This window comes from Ambystoma mexicanum, chromosome 11 (assembly GCF_040938575.1).
Source record: "Ambystoma mexicanum isolate Mex_15411 chromosome 11, UKY_AmexF1_1, whole genome shotgun sequence".
In the NCBI taxonomy this organism is placed as follows: domain Eukaryota; kingdom Metazoa; phylum Chordata; class Amphibia; order Caudata; family Ambystomatidae; genus Ambystoma; species Ambystoma mexicanum.
In genome coordinates, this window is record NC_090934.1 from 730,289,345 (window position 1) to 730,306,282 (window position 16,938).

The following is a 16,938-nucleotide window of genomic DNA, read 5'->3' on the forward strand; positions in this document are numbered from 1 at the left end:
CACCACCCTAGACTCTCTGGCACCCAGGATGTGTATTGGGACCAGACATCCCAGCCCACATCCTGGAGGCACACACAAGACATGTAGAGGCCCGCGAAAGCATCCGTGTTTCGCGGGAAAGTACATGCCCAAATAAGGAAGGCCCCGGGTCTGCTCGACCTGGGGAAGGTGAAGGGAGCAAGACGGTCAGCGGACAGGACAAAGGAGCCTCGTGGTCTGGCCATTTTGGGAGCTAGGCCACCATTTTGGGTTAAGGGCGAGAAACGCGCTTAGAACGCCAAAAGGAGCTCAAAACACGAAAAACGATCGCTGCCACCATTCCCGTCCCTGAATCACTTGCACCGATCAGATACAATCCTAAACGAGTATCTAGGGCCTGTAGAAGGCTAGAGACCCAAGAGAGCTGTAACTTAGCTTACAGTGCCCTCTTGTGTCATGTTGCACGAAAGCCGCAACATGATAAAAGAAACTACGGGAAACAGCGTTCCCCGGTACTGACTGTTTTAAGGGCATGTCAGTTTCCCCGTAAGAAAGGAGCGAAAGCCCAGAGGAGTGCGGCAGAAGGCTGCACTTCTCTGGCAAAGTCAAGAACAAGGTGAAAAACAACAGCAAAAAGTTTAGGGGTTGCCACATGGAAGGAAAATTACCTACAATTACGAAATCTTTCCTAACATTAACCAGAGCTGGAAAATAACCATCAGTAATGGAACATTAATAACCATATTCTGGGACTATCGTGAGGCACCAGCTTGCCCATTTGCACTGCCAGTGACACGGAGCAACATGCTGGCATTTATGGTATGAATACGTGTGGATGGCAAATTGCAGAGTTGCGACATGTGTTAGGGAGAATGCTCTTATAAGGCTAATTTCCCAAACCTAGTGAGTCCCCCAGCAGCTTTGCTGGATTTTTGGGGTTTGTTTTTTTCTCCTGCTAAGAGTGAGACTCTTTTACTCCCACTCTTAGGCATGATTTGAGGTATGTCTTTGACTTTTGTGTGCTTATGGGCTGTTTTTTTTTTTTTTTATTTTATTTTTAACTCCACAGGGTATCATCTATCTTTTATGTGTGTGTTACACAGCACCCTCAGTGCAGAAACACAGGGGTGTCATTGTGACCCCCAAACAGACTCCATACCATGGGACTGACTACTGTCTCCCAGGGCATGTAAAGTCACCGTTGACTTTACTAGTCCTAAATTGTGAACAGAACCAGTACAAACCATCATATTGTGGAAGTACTGGAAGGGGTTAATTATATTGCCCCTGGGTCTGTTTTCAAGGTGGCACTGTCCAGTCCCCCCTTGTCGAGTTTCTGGCTGGTGGCAGTGGTTACCACGCAAAATATTCCACCGGAATATTCTCTATGGGATTTTCCCATTGATTTTAAACGCACCACTTTTTGGTGCAATGTTAAAGATACCGCCGGTTTATTTATTTAATATTAAATCAACGGTTGGGTCTTTTTGCCAGAACTCTCTTCTAAAATGGCGTTTGTGTCCGTCTTTGTAACTGACCAAGGTCGAGCCCTTTGTTCCACTTTTTGGCGGGCTTCTCCACAGAAGCCCTCCAAATGGTGCCACTCTGCCTGGGTTCCACAGGATGGGTGGGGAGGGGAATTGGCACCCTGGACTGCGTTGCCTTAGCAACTCAAGTCACACCCTATTCTGATTGGCCCAGTGGTGAGCCGCCCGGCTCACCACTTTGCATGTTTGAGTGACAGCTAGGCTGTTGAATGGGGGGTTTTCTGCATAAAAGTAGGGCCTTTGGGAATGGAACTTCAGAAGTCGCCACAGGACCTAAGAATCCGAAGAGGGAAGAAGCTGAGCCATCTGCAACGACGACACCAGCGATGAAGCCCTGCTGCAACGAACTCGCCACTTTCCCAACGACGAGAAGATCTTCTGCGGGACGAGTCTTCTTCCTCTGAGCTGGTGGGACCAACCAGTTCACCCCTTTCGCCTTCCAAAGACGTCTCTTGGTCGAATCGCCCGAGTCAAGCACCCGGGCGGCCGGATAGCCAAGCTTCACCACTTTGACCGCGAATAAAAGGAACGCACCTTTTACCGACGAACTCCGCGGCTGGTTTCATCCCTGTGCAGTGCATCGACTCCACGTTTCCTCCTCGACGAGATCCTCTCTTCCCCTGGTCGAAACAACGAACTGCAACCACTGCCAGGAACAACTGCCACCGCTGGAGCTTCCTCTCTCTTTAAGGTACTGTGTGCCTGGCCTCCCTTTCTTCGGTTTGCCCAAGGTGACCCTTAAATCCTTGGCTTTCCAATTGGGTTGGCCCCAGACCTTCTAACTTTACCTTCTTGAATCGCCCCAATCTCTTTTGAACATTTTGCAAAGACTTTTAGTGCTTTTTAAACCGTGTGATCCTGGGCACATTTCGCTTTGCTCCGTTTAAAGTGGGCCTGGCCTATGAACTTTGGCTCTACATTGTATACTGCCTTTATTCCCTTGCTGAGAACCCCTAAAAGTGTTGGGACCTGTATTATTTCTATGCTTTGCCTTTTTCTCTCCCTTTAACTGAACTATTGGAGTGCCATCAGGTTACGCGCTCACATCTGTTTTAACAAATCGTGGTGTTTTAACTCTGACTTGTCTAATAGTTATCAAGGGAGGTGCGTATACTTTACCTGACTGTGTTTTAACTTGCTTTTGATTTAGAGTGCTAGTATATTGCCTAAAGTGTGTTTTAAGTAAATAATTATATCCTTTTTTTTATACAAAGCTCTGGTCAGTGTTTCTTTGCTCTACTGTGTTTTTAGTGCTATTGTGTATACTCTATATACTGCCCTACTCTTCTTGAGAGAGGTCTGACTGCTCAGCCACAGCTACCAGATACATCTGGGTGGTGCAGACTGCTACCAATTGGGTTTACTGCTTACTCCTGTAGTCTTAATCTTTTTGCAGTGTTCCCTAATGGAACTGCACAGGATTCTGCCTAACAGCAGAGTTGTGACATGAAAGGAGACCTTTTTCCTCACAAATCGAACATGTGCATCGATACAAAAACGAAGATGGAACACAAGTGCATTCGATTTTACCACACACAACTTTCAATTCAAGTACAGATTGATGAAGGCAATCTGAAACATTTGAATGGAATGAGATAGTCCTACTAAACATTGTAGTAAACAACCTTTTCTTGCAATTATATTCTCAAAGGTTTTCAATGATTCTTTGGATGTAATCTTCTATGTTTAACTTGAATTTAGGAACATGAGGGCATAGGGGATGGCACGGTACCTGTGGCTGCGTACCAACGTCATGAGAAGTGTTGGAGCACATTGGTTTGGCATGTTGCCGTCAACTTGAGCGGCAGGTGATCTGATTTTTCTGCCATGAGGGCACTTGAACTTAGGGAAATGGATCAACTGATAATATTAGCACAAGATGGCGTTTTCCAACCTATGAGTTTCGCATGTGTAAATGTGAGAAAAAAGAGGGTAAGATGTATTGGAATATTTTTTAGCATCGATATATGCTCAAAAATATGTGCACAATCAAGTGGGCCAATACAATTCCTCAGAGAACTTCCCCTTTAAGGTCCCATACACCGGGACGACTATGCTAAATAATGGACGTCCGGTGTACATAGAGGAAGAAGGTAGAGGCTGCGCATTAGAATCTCGCTTCAAGCAGGAAAACTAGAGTCAGAGAGAGACGGACCAAAGAGAAAGAGGCTGGAACACCAGACTCAGGGCACCAGCCGAGCACGAGAAAACCAGACAGCGCATACCATGAGAGAGACACTGGAAAGTCAAACCCAAGGCGCCAGCAGAGCATGAGAAATCCTGAGATGGGAACCGGACAGAAATATGCTCGGACACCAAAGCCAGGGCGTCAACCGTGTAAGAGAAATCAGTGGGACCGATTCCAACATTAGGTGGTGGCGAGACCACAGGAACTCTGTGATAGACTGACGGTCCCCGCAACGTTGCAGAAAGTCGAGCAGCAACAGACACAGGTTGTCCAACGCCTTGTCAACAGACAAGGAAATCATCAAGAGGAGAGAAAATCAAAGGAGAAAGGGAACGCCGAAGTACAGGCTAAAACGAACAGAGAAGCGGTCACGATGCAACAAGGCTTGTGGAAACGTTCCCTCACAGACTATAAGTTAACGGGAGTAACAAATTGAACGGGTTGCCAAGAAATAAGCTGTATGTTACGTGAATAACTAATCTCAGTAGAAATCACATCATAAAAGTTCCCTTTAGGGAAATGACTCTACACTATGGGGAGAAAAGGGGAATTAATAATACAAGAGAAAAGAATAACGCCCAGAGAAGACAATTGTGGATAACCATACCAGGGTGCAAAATTTGCACTCGCCACTAGCCATTGGTTAGTGATATTTGCCTCCGAGTAAGAAATAGCATGCTGTGTGGAGCTAAACTAAGATATACAAGAAGAAGGGAAAATAAATAGGAATAATTACGGTGAATCTGAAGTTAGAGAAATCAGACCACTGATGTTAAACAAGAGAGCAACATATCAAAGTAATACAAATCTTTATTGGCCATGAGAAAACAGCTATTTGGACATAAGAACTAGAAAGGGGACTCTGTAACTCTTCAAGGGCGACTTGTAGTTTTCAATTATCCTCTGAAACTGATGCAAGCTATCTAAAGAGACTATGTGAGAAATTCATGCTACTGAAAGAACTCTATAGAATGATCCTAGCAGTACCCTAAGGAGGAGGGAGTCATTCTCCATGTATACGTTAGCTTATATAATGTTATGGTCAGTTAGGGTAGTTTTGGACAGCTTACATTTTCCTTTTGAACTTCACAACAGACTGACAAGCACATTAGTTAGTAAAGTAGGCAGTGCCCACCCATAGTCATAGGGAAATTAAGGCCTTCTATCTTCTTTTGGATAAATAAAAATACATCAAGTCTTTGTCCTCCTGAGTCACCACAGATCCCATGGGTCATGCAGAACCCCCAAAAATGGAATGTTGTCCTAACAAAGGATATTTCCAAAGAAAAAACAGTCAACCGGATCTGCCACAAAATGGGCTGTTGAGGTCTTCAAAACCTGGCTTCTCTTTGGCACAAAGAGGTTTTACAATTAAACAATAGATGTTTGATTTGGCAAAATTGGGTGCGGAAGGGGGTTTTGACAATAGGTGATACATTGGATGGTGATGATCTTTTGGCATTTGGGGACATACAGAGGAAATATGTGTTGCATGAAAGAGAAAGACAAAAATATGAAAACCTGAGCTCCCTGATCTATCTTAGGAAAATGATGATTGGCAATTCATTGGGAATCAAACCCGCACTGTGTCAATTGCTTACAGGACAAGAATATTCTGTGCATACATATATGAGCTTTATGCAATTGGAAGATAAACATGTTGCGGCGTGGGATGAATTGAAAATGGTGTGGTCGGATGATCCAAATATATATTTTACGGACAGGGAATGGAAGGATATTCTTAGGGTAAGTGCCAATTTGGGTACGGGTTTGAACTTGCGTCGGATTAGACAGAAGGTGGTGGGTAAGGTGTACTGGACACCAGTTAAAATGTATAAACTGGGGTTACAAACTGATAATCTATGTTGGGGATGTGGAAATGATGTTGGCACCCTTATGATTCTTCTATGGGATTGTTCTAGAGTTCGGACTTTCTGGACTGATGTGATTGATAGAATTGATTTAATTTTGGATGTAGCTTTACAGAGATCGGGTGGGAACATTATCTTATTTCTACATCGAGGTAGGTGTAGGCGTTCTTTGAAATATAGTGGTTGGATAAATAAGGCTTTATTGGTGGCCATAAGACTGATCCTTCGAGTTTGGAAAACTAGGAAGAAGCCTACAGTTGAAGATTGGTTAGTTGATTTGCGCACCTTATCGAATTTTGAAAAGTTCTCATTTAGAGTGAAAGACAAGGAAGAGGTGTACAATCTGTTTTGGGGTCCATTCAATGCCTTGTACGATTGACTATATAGGCTGCGGATTTGTATGAGGAGTGGGTAGAAATGGTGTAGTGGGAAAAGGAAGAGGAAAGGAAAATAGATAGGGAAGGGGAAAAGAAGAGGGGAAAGATAATATTTTTTCTTTTTTTTTTCTTTTTTTTCTTCTCACTAGTATACTTTTTGGGGGATTTGGTTTGGTGTCTGTGTGTTGTTGGTGTTTGTGTGTATGTTCTATGTTAAATGTTTTTATTGACTGGTGTATTTTGCTCTTTTATTGTTTACAAAAATGAAAATGTTCTTAGTATGTTGGAGGAATCATTTGATTATGCTGTTTGTTTATTGATATGTTCTTTAATTGAATAATTTTGATTTGTGTTCTCTGGTTCACTATTCCTTTCTGTATTTGATTCTTCTGTGATTTAATTTAATAAAGAGATTAAAAAAAAAATAACAAAAAAAACCTGGCTTCTAGAAAATAACCTGGATCTGCATTTTGAGATGGTGCCCCTGCCCATCTTTCTCAACTGCCAACAATGTTACCATAACATTAGGAATTTTACAAGCCACCTATACTAACCGCAGACCACGTTGTCGCTTTCACCCAGACTCAGACATCTGATCTCTGCCCCTTTTGATTCGCCTTTCATCTTAGTGCACAGTGACATCTTAGGCCCTGCTAACAAAGTTTCCATGGCAATCATAAAACAAGGTTGTGACAATGTCATCTCCAAGCACAAGCCACACATCAGGTCTGCAGACCTCATCCTCCTTTGCTCATCACCAATCTTTGATGTGAACCCCCAAACCACATAAGCATATGGTTTGGTCTGACCTTTTGACAAGCCTAGTCCATCACAAACACAAAGGACTTGTTATCTACACTCCAATGCCTTCACCTTTGCCACAGATCAAAATCGACTTAAACGTGCAACAATGACATTTAATAAACATACCAACAATCTCTTCTCCCTTCCTGTGGTGCATGTTCACAGTGTCTGCTAATCCTGCCTGCCTGGTGGATCAAACAGACCGTTTAGAAATAGTCAAATGGAATTGTATACCAGGGCACTCTGCTCCATATGAAAAACATGAGACAGCAGAGGCTAATTACAGCAGCAAGGATGGAATATATCATGTGGCCCGATGAAAGCTTTCACTAAGCTGATTTCTTGACACTGAACTATATATGTATCCAGAAAATATATACAAAACAATCTATACAACGAAATCACCACTGAAATGCAGGATCTTCCCTGAAGGCAATTATTGAGATGTTCTTGTCAGCAACTCCATCCATAATAGTTTCACCAAATGTCCTGCATTTTACGCATACCAAAAGAATGCAACGTTTAAGTATATTTTGGATGGTGAACAGTTCTTCTTTTGTTTATGAACCCATATACCTTTTTTCCTGACTTCTAAGCAACAAAGCTATAAAACAAGCTTGCCACCTGAGGTTATGTAAACTGGCAATATTGTCAAATAAACCAATAATTATTATGAACTGCATTCCTCTCTGTAAGGCTCGTCAAGGGTCAATAATCACTAGCCAATATGATCTCAACAAGGGTAAGTCACACCCTTCAGTGACTGATTTCCCATTTTAACGGCTCCATGATACGCTACTGATCAAAAAGCAGATGGATCAACCTGGTTCACCAAACATTACCACAACAGGGCAATGTAGTTAAGCAATAAAACAACATATTGAGGCCTCATAGTCAAGAGTCAACTTCTAACACATCCGTAGTATATGTAATGAGACCGACCAGTTAGGTATAAAGGCCCAATTCCTGAAACAAAGATTCCTTTAACATCTTGTGCTTTGTAAATCTGAAAATCTGAAAGACAGTGAGTCAATAGTATGTCCTGTGGTAACGTATGCTGCCAATGCCAGCGTGGCCTCAGTGTGGAGGGGAGAAGGGTGGGGACATTGCGCTATCACCACCGTAAATTAATCCATCCAAGAATGCCATCCTCTCTACTTTTTACTCAAAACATTCCGTTTATGGCTATACTACTAGCCAAAGCCTAATGCCTCTGAACAATATATTTGCGATATAACGTTTTATTGAACACTATGAGAAATAAACTGTGCCAATTGTAGAATTTTAAAGATGGGCGCATTGGATTTTTTGTTGGCAAACCTAAAACAATACGGGTTAAAAATATGCTATGCTTTCGTGGCTGCAAAACGAGCCCAACTAAAATGCATTGGTATTTCAAAAGCAGGCCTCGTAATGCACCAAAGTAACATTGTAATCTACACTGTACTTGGCAGTAAGTGCGGATTGCAATGTTCAGATGCAACTCAGACTAGAGGATACCCTTCCTTGCGACTCCTGTGGCTGTAGAGAAATGAATGGTTACCACTTAAACAGCGCGGGTGGTAACCATTTTGAAAGTGGAAGTGATTCATTGAGTACCACTGCGTTCAAAGTTGCCAGGAGAGTTTCTTCAGAAGCAGCATTTGCATGTATTGTGACCACTGTCCATTTAAGGGATAGTAGCTGCAATGTAGACTGCTTTGTGAAAGCAAAAGCATAAAAATGGAGCCTGCTGTCCTTCGAACACCTCTGTCCAGGCATTGGCCATAGTGTGCACATACACAACCAGACTCATTTATATACTGGAGGTGGCTCGTGTGTGCCCCACTGCACATTGCCCCTTTTTCCTCAACCCGATGTGTACATCAGAAACATGGCAAAGCAGTGCAGGGTACTGTTTTCACATTGTTGCACTGCACCACGTCCAGATTGCACATCTGGTCCTGTATTTGTAATAGATACATTTGTAGAATGAACTAATATAGAAACTAATGAACAATTTATTTACAAATGCACAAATCAACAGGTGAAATTATGTTTCCCCAAATGAGTATGAAATAAACCTCACTTTTGGCGTCGATCAATCTTTCCCGTGGTGCAGTATCTGACGAAGATAACTGCTCCTTAACTTTGGCAATATCTTTAGGATGCAAGTAGTCAAATAAACTCTGGCCGATCAAATCGTTCTGCAAAAGATATTTAAAAAAACAGATTGTAATAAAAAACTTACTTCAACAGAAAAACACAAGTAAAATGGCATGTTTAATAAATGTTATAATAGGAAAAATGACATTCATGGTGATTGGCGCTCCGTCCCTTTACAGCAGGTTAGCAAATGCTTGCATAGAAGTCAGACCTGGAAAAAGCATCCATAGAAGAACAGGTTACTTCTTACCTTGTAACGTTCTTTCGATGGGATATTCCTCCGACGTATTCCTTATCTTTGATAGATCATCTCCCAGCTTGCTGGCCTCAGAATTTTTTTTTCAGTAGAGGGCGCTGCGCGTCGACGTCCCTCGAGCAGATGTCCCTCGACGGCCTCCATATCGGCGCCGACGTCACCACGCGTATAAATAGACTCGCGCAGCGTCCGTCGCTCAGTTCCGTTTTGATGTTAACAGTTGTTTTACATGAATTGGTTATTGACCTTAAAGGAGCGTAAACTGCAACCACAAGGGAAGTATTACTGCGGGGATCGATGGGAGGGGCGATAAGGAATACGTCGGAGCAACATCCCATCGAAAGAACGTTACCAGGTAAGAAGTAACTTGTTCTTCGAAGGGATTGTGTCCTCCGACGTATTCCTTATCTTTCATAGGCTCCCATAGCAGTGGTGTGCAATTGGAGGTGGGAGTAAAACGCCTTGTTTCCTTTTAGGAATGAACCGAATGTAATACGGCTTTGCCAAACCTAGTCTCTTGACTAGAAGAGGAATCCAGGTTGTAAAATCTTGTGAAGGTATGTGCGGACGACCATGTGGCAGCCGCACATATGTCTCGAACCGAAAGCCCTCTTTGGAGGGCCGAGGAGGCTGCGATACCCCTGGTTGAATGAGCCCTAAGATTTTGAGGAGGCTCTTTTAACATTCCAGGATGGCCAAAATAATCTATCTGGAAATGGTTTGTTTTATTATCGGTAGTCCCAACTTGTGCCCTGAGTAACCCACGAACAGTTGGTCTGCTTGCCTAATCCTAGCAAGTATGCTGATGTAAAAGCTTAAAGCCCACTTTGGGTCCAGCCTATGTAGCCTTTCTTCCTCTTTCCCCGGATGGGGAGGAGGATAGAATGAAGGTAAAGTAATTTTCTGAGTGATGTGGAATTCAGAAACCACCTTTGGGAGGAAATTAGGCTTCACCTGTAGGACAACCTTGTCTTTATGAAAAATTGTATGAGGGGGTTTACAAGATAGAGCTTTTAATTCGCTCACCCTTCTAGCAGATGTTAAAGCCACTAATAAGACAGTTTTAAGGGTGAGAAATCTTAGCGAACAAGAGTGGAGTGGTTCGAAAGGAGTACCCATCAGGAAATGTAAGACTAAATTTAAGTCCCATAAAGGAACCGGGAAAGGTCTTGGAGGGTAGACATTAGTTAATCCCTTTAGAAATTGTATTACTAAGGGTAATTTGAAATACGAAGGCTCCTCCGCAGTGCGCTTGAAGATCGATAGCACTGCGAGATAGCCCTTGATAGTGCCAACTTGAAGCCCTGAATTTGCCAAGTAGAGTAGAAAGGATAACACCCTTGGTGTACCACATGAAGAGGTTAATATTCTCTTCTCTACACCAGCTGCAAAATTTGTTCCAATGGCAGCGGTATAAAGACTTTGTTGCTGGCCTTCTGGCCGAAAGCAACACTTCCATGACATCATCAGAGAGGTCCCAATCCTTGTATCTCAACCTTTCAGAAGCCAGGCGTGAAGGTTGAGGGTTCTGATGTCTGGATGGAGAACCTCACCTCCCTTCTGCGAGAGAAGATTCTCCTTGAGTGGAAGACGAATTGGAGGGCAGATGGACATGTCCAGAAGGTCCGGGTGCCACGTTCTCCTGGCCCAGTCTGGGGCAATTAGGATCATGGTCCTCCGGAATCTTCTCAACCTCCTGATCATGTGAGGAATGACAAGGACTGGTGGAAACGCGTACAGGAGTGGAAACTCCCAGTCCACTACGAATGCGTCCCCTAGAGCTCCTCTCGGGGGAAATTCCCTTGAACAAAACAGATCGCACTTTCTGTTGGTACTGGTGGCAAACAGATCCACTTGAGGGGTCCCCCAAAGGGCGAAGATCTCCTGAAGGACTTCCTGAGCTAGTTCCCACTCGCGGGAGACTGTGCCCTGCCTGCTCAGAGCGTCCGCCGTCAAGTTCTTCTCTCCGGCTAGGTGAACTGCCGATAGAGAGATTCCTTCTTGAACCAGAGCTGCATTGCCTCTCTGCACAGTGGCAGTGATCCTACGCCTCCTCTTTTGTTGAGGTAGTGCATGGCCACTGTGTTGTCCGTCATTATCAGGACATTTTTCCCATGTACAGATGGCAGAAAAGCTCTCAGCGCTAGTCTGATTGCTCTCAGCTCTAACAGGTTGATATGTAGTCTAGACTACGATGGAGACCAACGACCGCTGATGGCCAAGTCGTTGGTATGTGCTCCCCACCCCGTGAGTGAGGCATCTGTGACTACTGTTAGCTCCGGCCATGGTTGCCAAAACAAATCCCCCTTCAAGAAGTTTTCCTGGCAGGCCCACCAATGAAGGTCTCGAGCCACCTTGTCCGGAACCTGAAGGAGGTCTGTCATTCTCCATGAAAACTGCGACCACTGAGTTCTCAGTGCCCACTAAAGAGATCTCATTCTCAGGTGAGCCTCTGGCACAAGGAAGATGCAGGATGCCATGAGGCCTAGCAACCTCAAAAAGTCGAAGGCTGGGAGACGTTGGGCATTTTGAAACTTGGTGACCATCTGCAGAATATCTTGAGCCCTCATCTCTGGTGGCGAGGCTTTTCCCCAGGGAAGTGTCCAGGACCGCTCCAATGAACTGGAGTCTCTGTGATTGTATCATCTGTGACTTCTTTAAATTGAGGGAGAAGCCAAGTTTGTCAAGGAAGTGGCAGACATAATCTAGCTGGGTCGGAGCTTGTTCCGAAGATACAGCTCTGATCAGCCAATCGTCCAGGTAGGGGTAGACGTGGATCCCTTCCCTCCTTAGACTTGCAGCCACAACCGACATTAGTTTGGTGAAGACCCTCGGGGCGGAGGTCAGCCCAAATGGCAGAACTCGAAATTGATAATGAGAGCCGCCAATTGCAAACCTCAGGTATTTCCTGTGTTTGAGATAGATTGGCACATGGAAATAAGCATGCTGGAGGTCCAGAGATACCAGCCAGTCCTGGAGCTGGAGGGCCTGAAGGATCTGAGAGAGAGTTACCATCTTGAACTTGTCCTTCTTGAGGAACTTGTTCAATTCTCGTAAGTCCAAGATAGGTCTCAGTCCTCAGTCTTTCTTCGGTATGAGAAAGTAGGGGGGAGTACCAGCCCCTGTTCCTCTCTGCTACAGGTACTGGTTCTATGGCACCTTTCTCTAGCAGGTCTACAATTTCCTGCAAGAGGAGCGGATCTGGAACTTTCAGAGAGCTGTTCCCTGGTGGATGACTGAGGAATGCGTAGAAAGGGCAGGCAGTGACCTTGGGCAACTGTCTCCAATACCCAAGCATCTGACGTAATAGCCTGCCATTCCGTCAGATGTTGAGTTAACCTCCCCCGTACTGGTGTCTTGTGAGGAGAGTCCTCAGAGCGGTTTGGAGGCGGCTGATGCAGATGCCGAAGGTAAAGAGGCACCTGCTGCTGCTGCCGCTTTTGTATTTTTACCCCGTCCACCTCGGGTGAATTTTTTGACCCCTTTGAACCGGCTGTCCTCTGCCTTTTCCGAATGCAGAATAAAAGCGAAAGGACTTACCTCTCCAAGAGGTTCCTGAGGGGCGATATGGTATCTGAAGGATTGCAGCTCCTAGGGATTTTGCTGCTGCCTTTGATGTTTGTAGTTTTTCTAAACTGTCATCCGCCTTCTTACCAAAAGGCATATTCAAGAGTCTGCTTTGCACATCTGGAGCAAAACCAGATTTTCGCAACCAAGCAAATCTCCTGGTTGTTGTACTTGCCACCATGGCCCTGCTGATGCTGGCAGCAGAATCAATGCCAGTCTGAAGGGATTCGCACATTGCGTCCTTACCATCCTTAATGATGTTGAGAAACGCTTCCCTTTCTTCTCCCTTCGGTAGGCAGTCAGCCGCTGATGAAGCACACTCCCAAAGTGTGTGGCTGAACCTTGCAAGCGTACAAGTAGCATTGATGGATTTCAACATGCTACATGCGGAAAAAACTTTTTTGGCAATAGAGTCATATCTCTTATCATCCCTGTCCTGTGGAACAGTAGGGTAAGCCAATTTACTACCTGCTGAAGTAGCTGCCTGAAACAACCAGACTCTCCGGAGTTGGGTGTTTGGATAAATATTCAGGGTCAGCAGAAGACACCCGATATTTAGCTGATAATTTTTTGTTAACCACCGGGATTACCTCAGGTGTTTACCAGTTTGCCAATATTCTCCTTTGTAATGCCACATGAAATGGCACCACAGGATCCTCCTGTGGACCTTTGACCAAGATGTCTGTGAGGTTGTCTTGCTGAAAAGCAGGTGAGAGTGTGGACCATCCCATAAACTCTATCCTTGCTATCAAGGTTCTATAAGGGGTTTCAGCATGTTCCCCTGGGTCTGGTGTGGCAAATGCCACTTCTGGGGAAGTGTCCAACCCACTTGCTTCCTGTAGGGATTCATGGAGGTCTTTCAACCTACCTTCCTCAGAGGTAAATTCCTCTGGTGCAGGAGTTGCAGATCCCTGCAACTGAAAAGGTCTTTCCTGATCTGATTCCTCCCCTTCTTCATAAATAGAAGATAAGACTCTGGAGTGATCAGGTCTTGAAAATGGTATAAATTCCATATCCACAGCAGAAGGAGCCAAATTCGTCATGATTGGCTGAGAAAACGTCAACGTTAGTCGACGCGGACGTTAAAGGCTTCAAAGCCATCGAAAAAAGCATTGAGAAAGGTTGTAGAGGCCTCTATGAACTCGAGAGTATCGGGATTCTACTCGAGGTTGTCGACGACATTCTCGTGCTCGAGGTTCTGGGTATGGCCACTGGCTGTGAGGTGGCCGTGGGTTTATCCTTTCTCGGCGTCGAAGATGGCGTCCACTCGACTGACCTGTGTGTCGAAGAACCCTTCGATAACGGCGTCGACGACGCCGATCTATGTGTCGAAGGGATCTTCGATGACGGCGTTGAAGATGCAACTTTGCCTTTACTCGAGTGTTCGTGACGCTCTCGAGTGGCTTCTTTCGCCGGGTACTGCGACTCGCGGCTTTTTGATTTTTGGGGTCTTTCACCCAAGGCCGCTTTCTCGAAGACGCTTAGCATCTTTTTCCTGAATTCCTCCCACTCAGCCTGAGAGCTATGTTTTGTGGGGCAGGAGACCCTTTTTGGGGAAACGGAAGACGAAGACGAGGAAGGGGATCTTCAACGTCCCTTTTTTGAATGCTTAGATCTTGAAGAGTGATGGGAACTGCTTCGAGACCTAGAACGAGAATGTCTTTTGTGATGGCGAGGAGACAAATGTCTCGACTCCGCCGAGCAAACTTTCGAAGAAGTTTTAACTGCCTTACCTCTCTCGAGCTTCCCCTTACGCTCCTTCAAGGCTTTCGTCGTCATGGACATGCAGTCCTCGCACTCCGAACAATGGTGCTCGATTCCCAGGTACCACAAACAGATCCTGTGAGGATCCGTCAACGACATTTTCTTTCCACAGTCTCGACATTTTTTGAAGCCGGACCGTGGAGTCGTCGGTTCGGGTGAGGAAGCCATCGAGTACGAGTCGGTATTCACGAGGAATAATTGATATATTTGACTGAAGAACTGAGCAACGATATTCCGAGGCCCCACGAAGCGCGGAAAAACGGAACTGAGCAACGGACGCTGCGCGAGTCCATTTATACGAGTGCTGACGTCGGCGCTGATACGGAGGCCCTCGAGGGACATCGGCTCGAGGGACGTCGACGCGCAGCGCCCTCTACTGAAATTTTTTTTCCGAGGCCAGCAAGCTGGGAGATGATCTATCAAAGATAAGGAATACGTCGGAGGACAATCCCTTCGAAAAATATTTTTCCTTTTAATGTGATGCAAAATTCTGAAAGTTTACGTTGTCTTAAGAAAGATTTTCAAAGTTACCATACATTAAGAGTATCTAATGTTTCCTCGGCTGCGGAAACATGATGTCTAGACTTCAGGACTGGAAGGCTGATCTACGTTAAGCGCAAAACAATGTTCTTTAGGGATGAAAGATGACACTGCTTGAAGGACCACCTTGGTCCTCTTCAACAGAACGTAAGGCACTTGAATTCAAAGAGCTAGTAGCTCTATAATCCCTATAACAGAATTTAAAGCTATATGAAAAACAGTCCTACATGGCAGTAAGTCCACAGAAGAGTAAGCCATAGGCTCAACAAGTTTATGTATTACAGAGCCTATCAAATTTAAATTTCAACAAACTTATGGGAGGGCAAAAATGAAGGTCTCTCGAAATGGTTCTTCATTGCTTTATTTTTAAGGAGCACTGAAATATGCAGAAAGGTAATGCTCACAAAAATACATAAGTATCCCAGTGTAGGCCAGAAGACATAATAGCTAATAATGCAAAATAATTGATTGATCCTCAGGCTAGAGTGCAGTATCAAAATAAGAACCATTTGCTCTTGTAATGAATCTAAAAAGACTAATTTCTAGCTGCACTCACAACAACCAGATTGGTCTCTGAAATCTGTTAGCAGAGTGCATTTCAGGAACAAACTTTCAAGCTCAGTGTTGGTACGGAGAAATCAAAAATGCATCCCTACTGCTTTGTTTGTTTGTTTGTTTGTTTGTTTATTATTTATAGCGCGCACCAAACCCGAGGGTAACCGGGCGCGTTGTTCAAGGATACTTTAAACTTTACAGGTTACGCATGCTTACAAATGGTGGTTATACATAGTAGAAATTACATAATGCAGGACAATAGGGAGAGTATACATTGTGCATAATATAAACATATAACATAATATATACAGGAAATATGCAGTAGGAAGATAGAGAGTATTTAGTTATGTACATAGTACGACTGTAGGACAGTAGTTATATTAGTGTAGGGCGGGACTATCGGTCATTTTCTTTGATCCAGTTGATACAGTTGGATCTGAAGAGGGCGTAGGATTGGGTAGATCTCAGGCCGGGCGGGAGGGAGTTCCAAAGCTGGGCAGCTTTGACCGGGAAGCTATTTCCTCCGGCCGTACTTAGTTTGAATGGGGGGATCACTAACTGGTTAGAGTATGCTTCTCTAGTGGGTCTAGTGGAGATTTTTCTGTTGAATCTGGCGGCTAGGTATTTGGGTGCTAGATGGTTGATACTTTTGAAAGTTAGAGAAGCTGTCTTGAGTTTGATTTTGTCCACTGTGGAGAGCCAGTTGGATTGTCTTCTAGCTTCTGAAATATGCTCCCTTCTTGGAATTCCTAAGGCTGCTCTAAGAGCATTGTTCTGTAGTGTTTGAATTTTTTGCAACGTATGTTTATTGGCTCCTAAGTATAGTGCGTTGCAATAGTCCAATTTCGACAGCACTAATGCTCGAGCAAGGGTTAGGCAGTTGGCAGTGGATAGGTATGGTTTTGCGGCTCTAATCAGCTTGCAGGTATATGCGGTGCTGGATGCCATTGCGTTCACCTGTTTGGTTAGGGAGAGGTGGGAATCAAGGTAAAACCCTAATGTTTTTACTTCTTTTGCCACCTTGATAATATTGCCGTCTATGATGAAGGAGGAGTATTCTTCTTTTAATCTATTGATGTTTTGTTTGTTCCCCAGTATGATAAGTTCCGTTTTGTCATCATTCAGGCATAGCCCGTGGGTGGCCATCCATGCCTGAATGATGAGATAAATCTTGTTCACCAAGGCCAAATCTTGTTCATAATCCCCTGAAAGTGGTATGAGAATCTGAGTGTCATCCGCATAGTTAGTGTAGGTAACACCCAGATCATCTAGATCATCGAACAATGGCTTTGTGAAGATGTTGTACATAGTGGGGGAGACACAAGAACCTTGTGGGACTCCACAT

At 44.4% G+C, this 16,938-nt stretch overlaps 1 protein-coding gene across 13 annotated transcripts in view; it reads right to left on the bottom strand.

The window, feature by feature from the left end:
• Window positions 1-16,938, bottom strand: part of BMAL1 (basic helix-loop-helix ARNT like 1) — a 989,350-nt gene that overhangs the window by 497,112 nt on the left and 475,300 nt on the right. For all 13 annotated transcript variants that reach the window (XM_069623618.1, XM_069623617.1, XM_069623625.1 and 10 more), the window contains one exon: window positions 8,835-8,952. In XM_069623618.1, coding sequence (XP_069479719.1) covers window positions 8,835-8,952 — 118 coding nt within the window. The remainder of the gene's footprint in view (window positions 1-8,834; window positions 8,953-16,938) is intronic.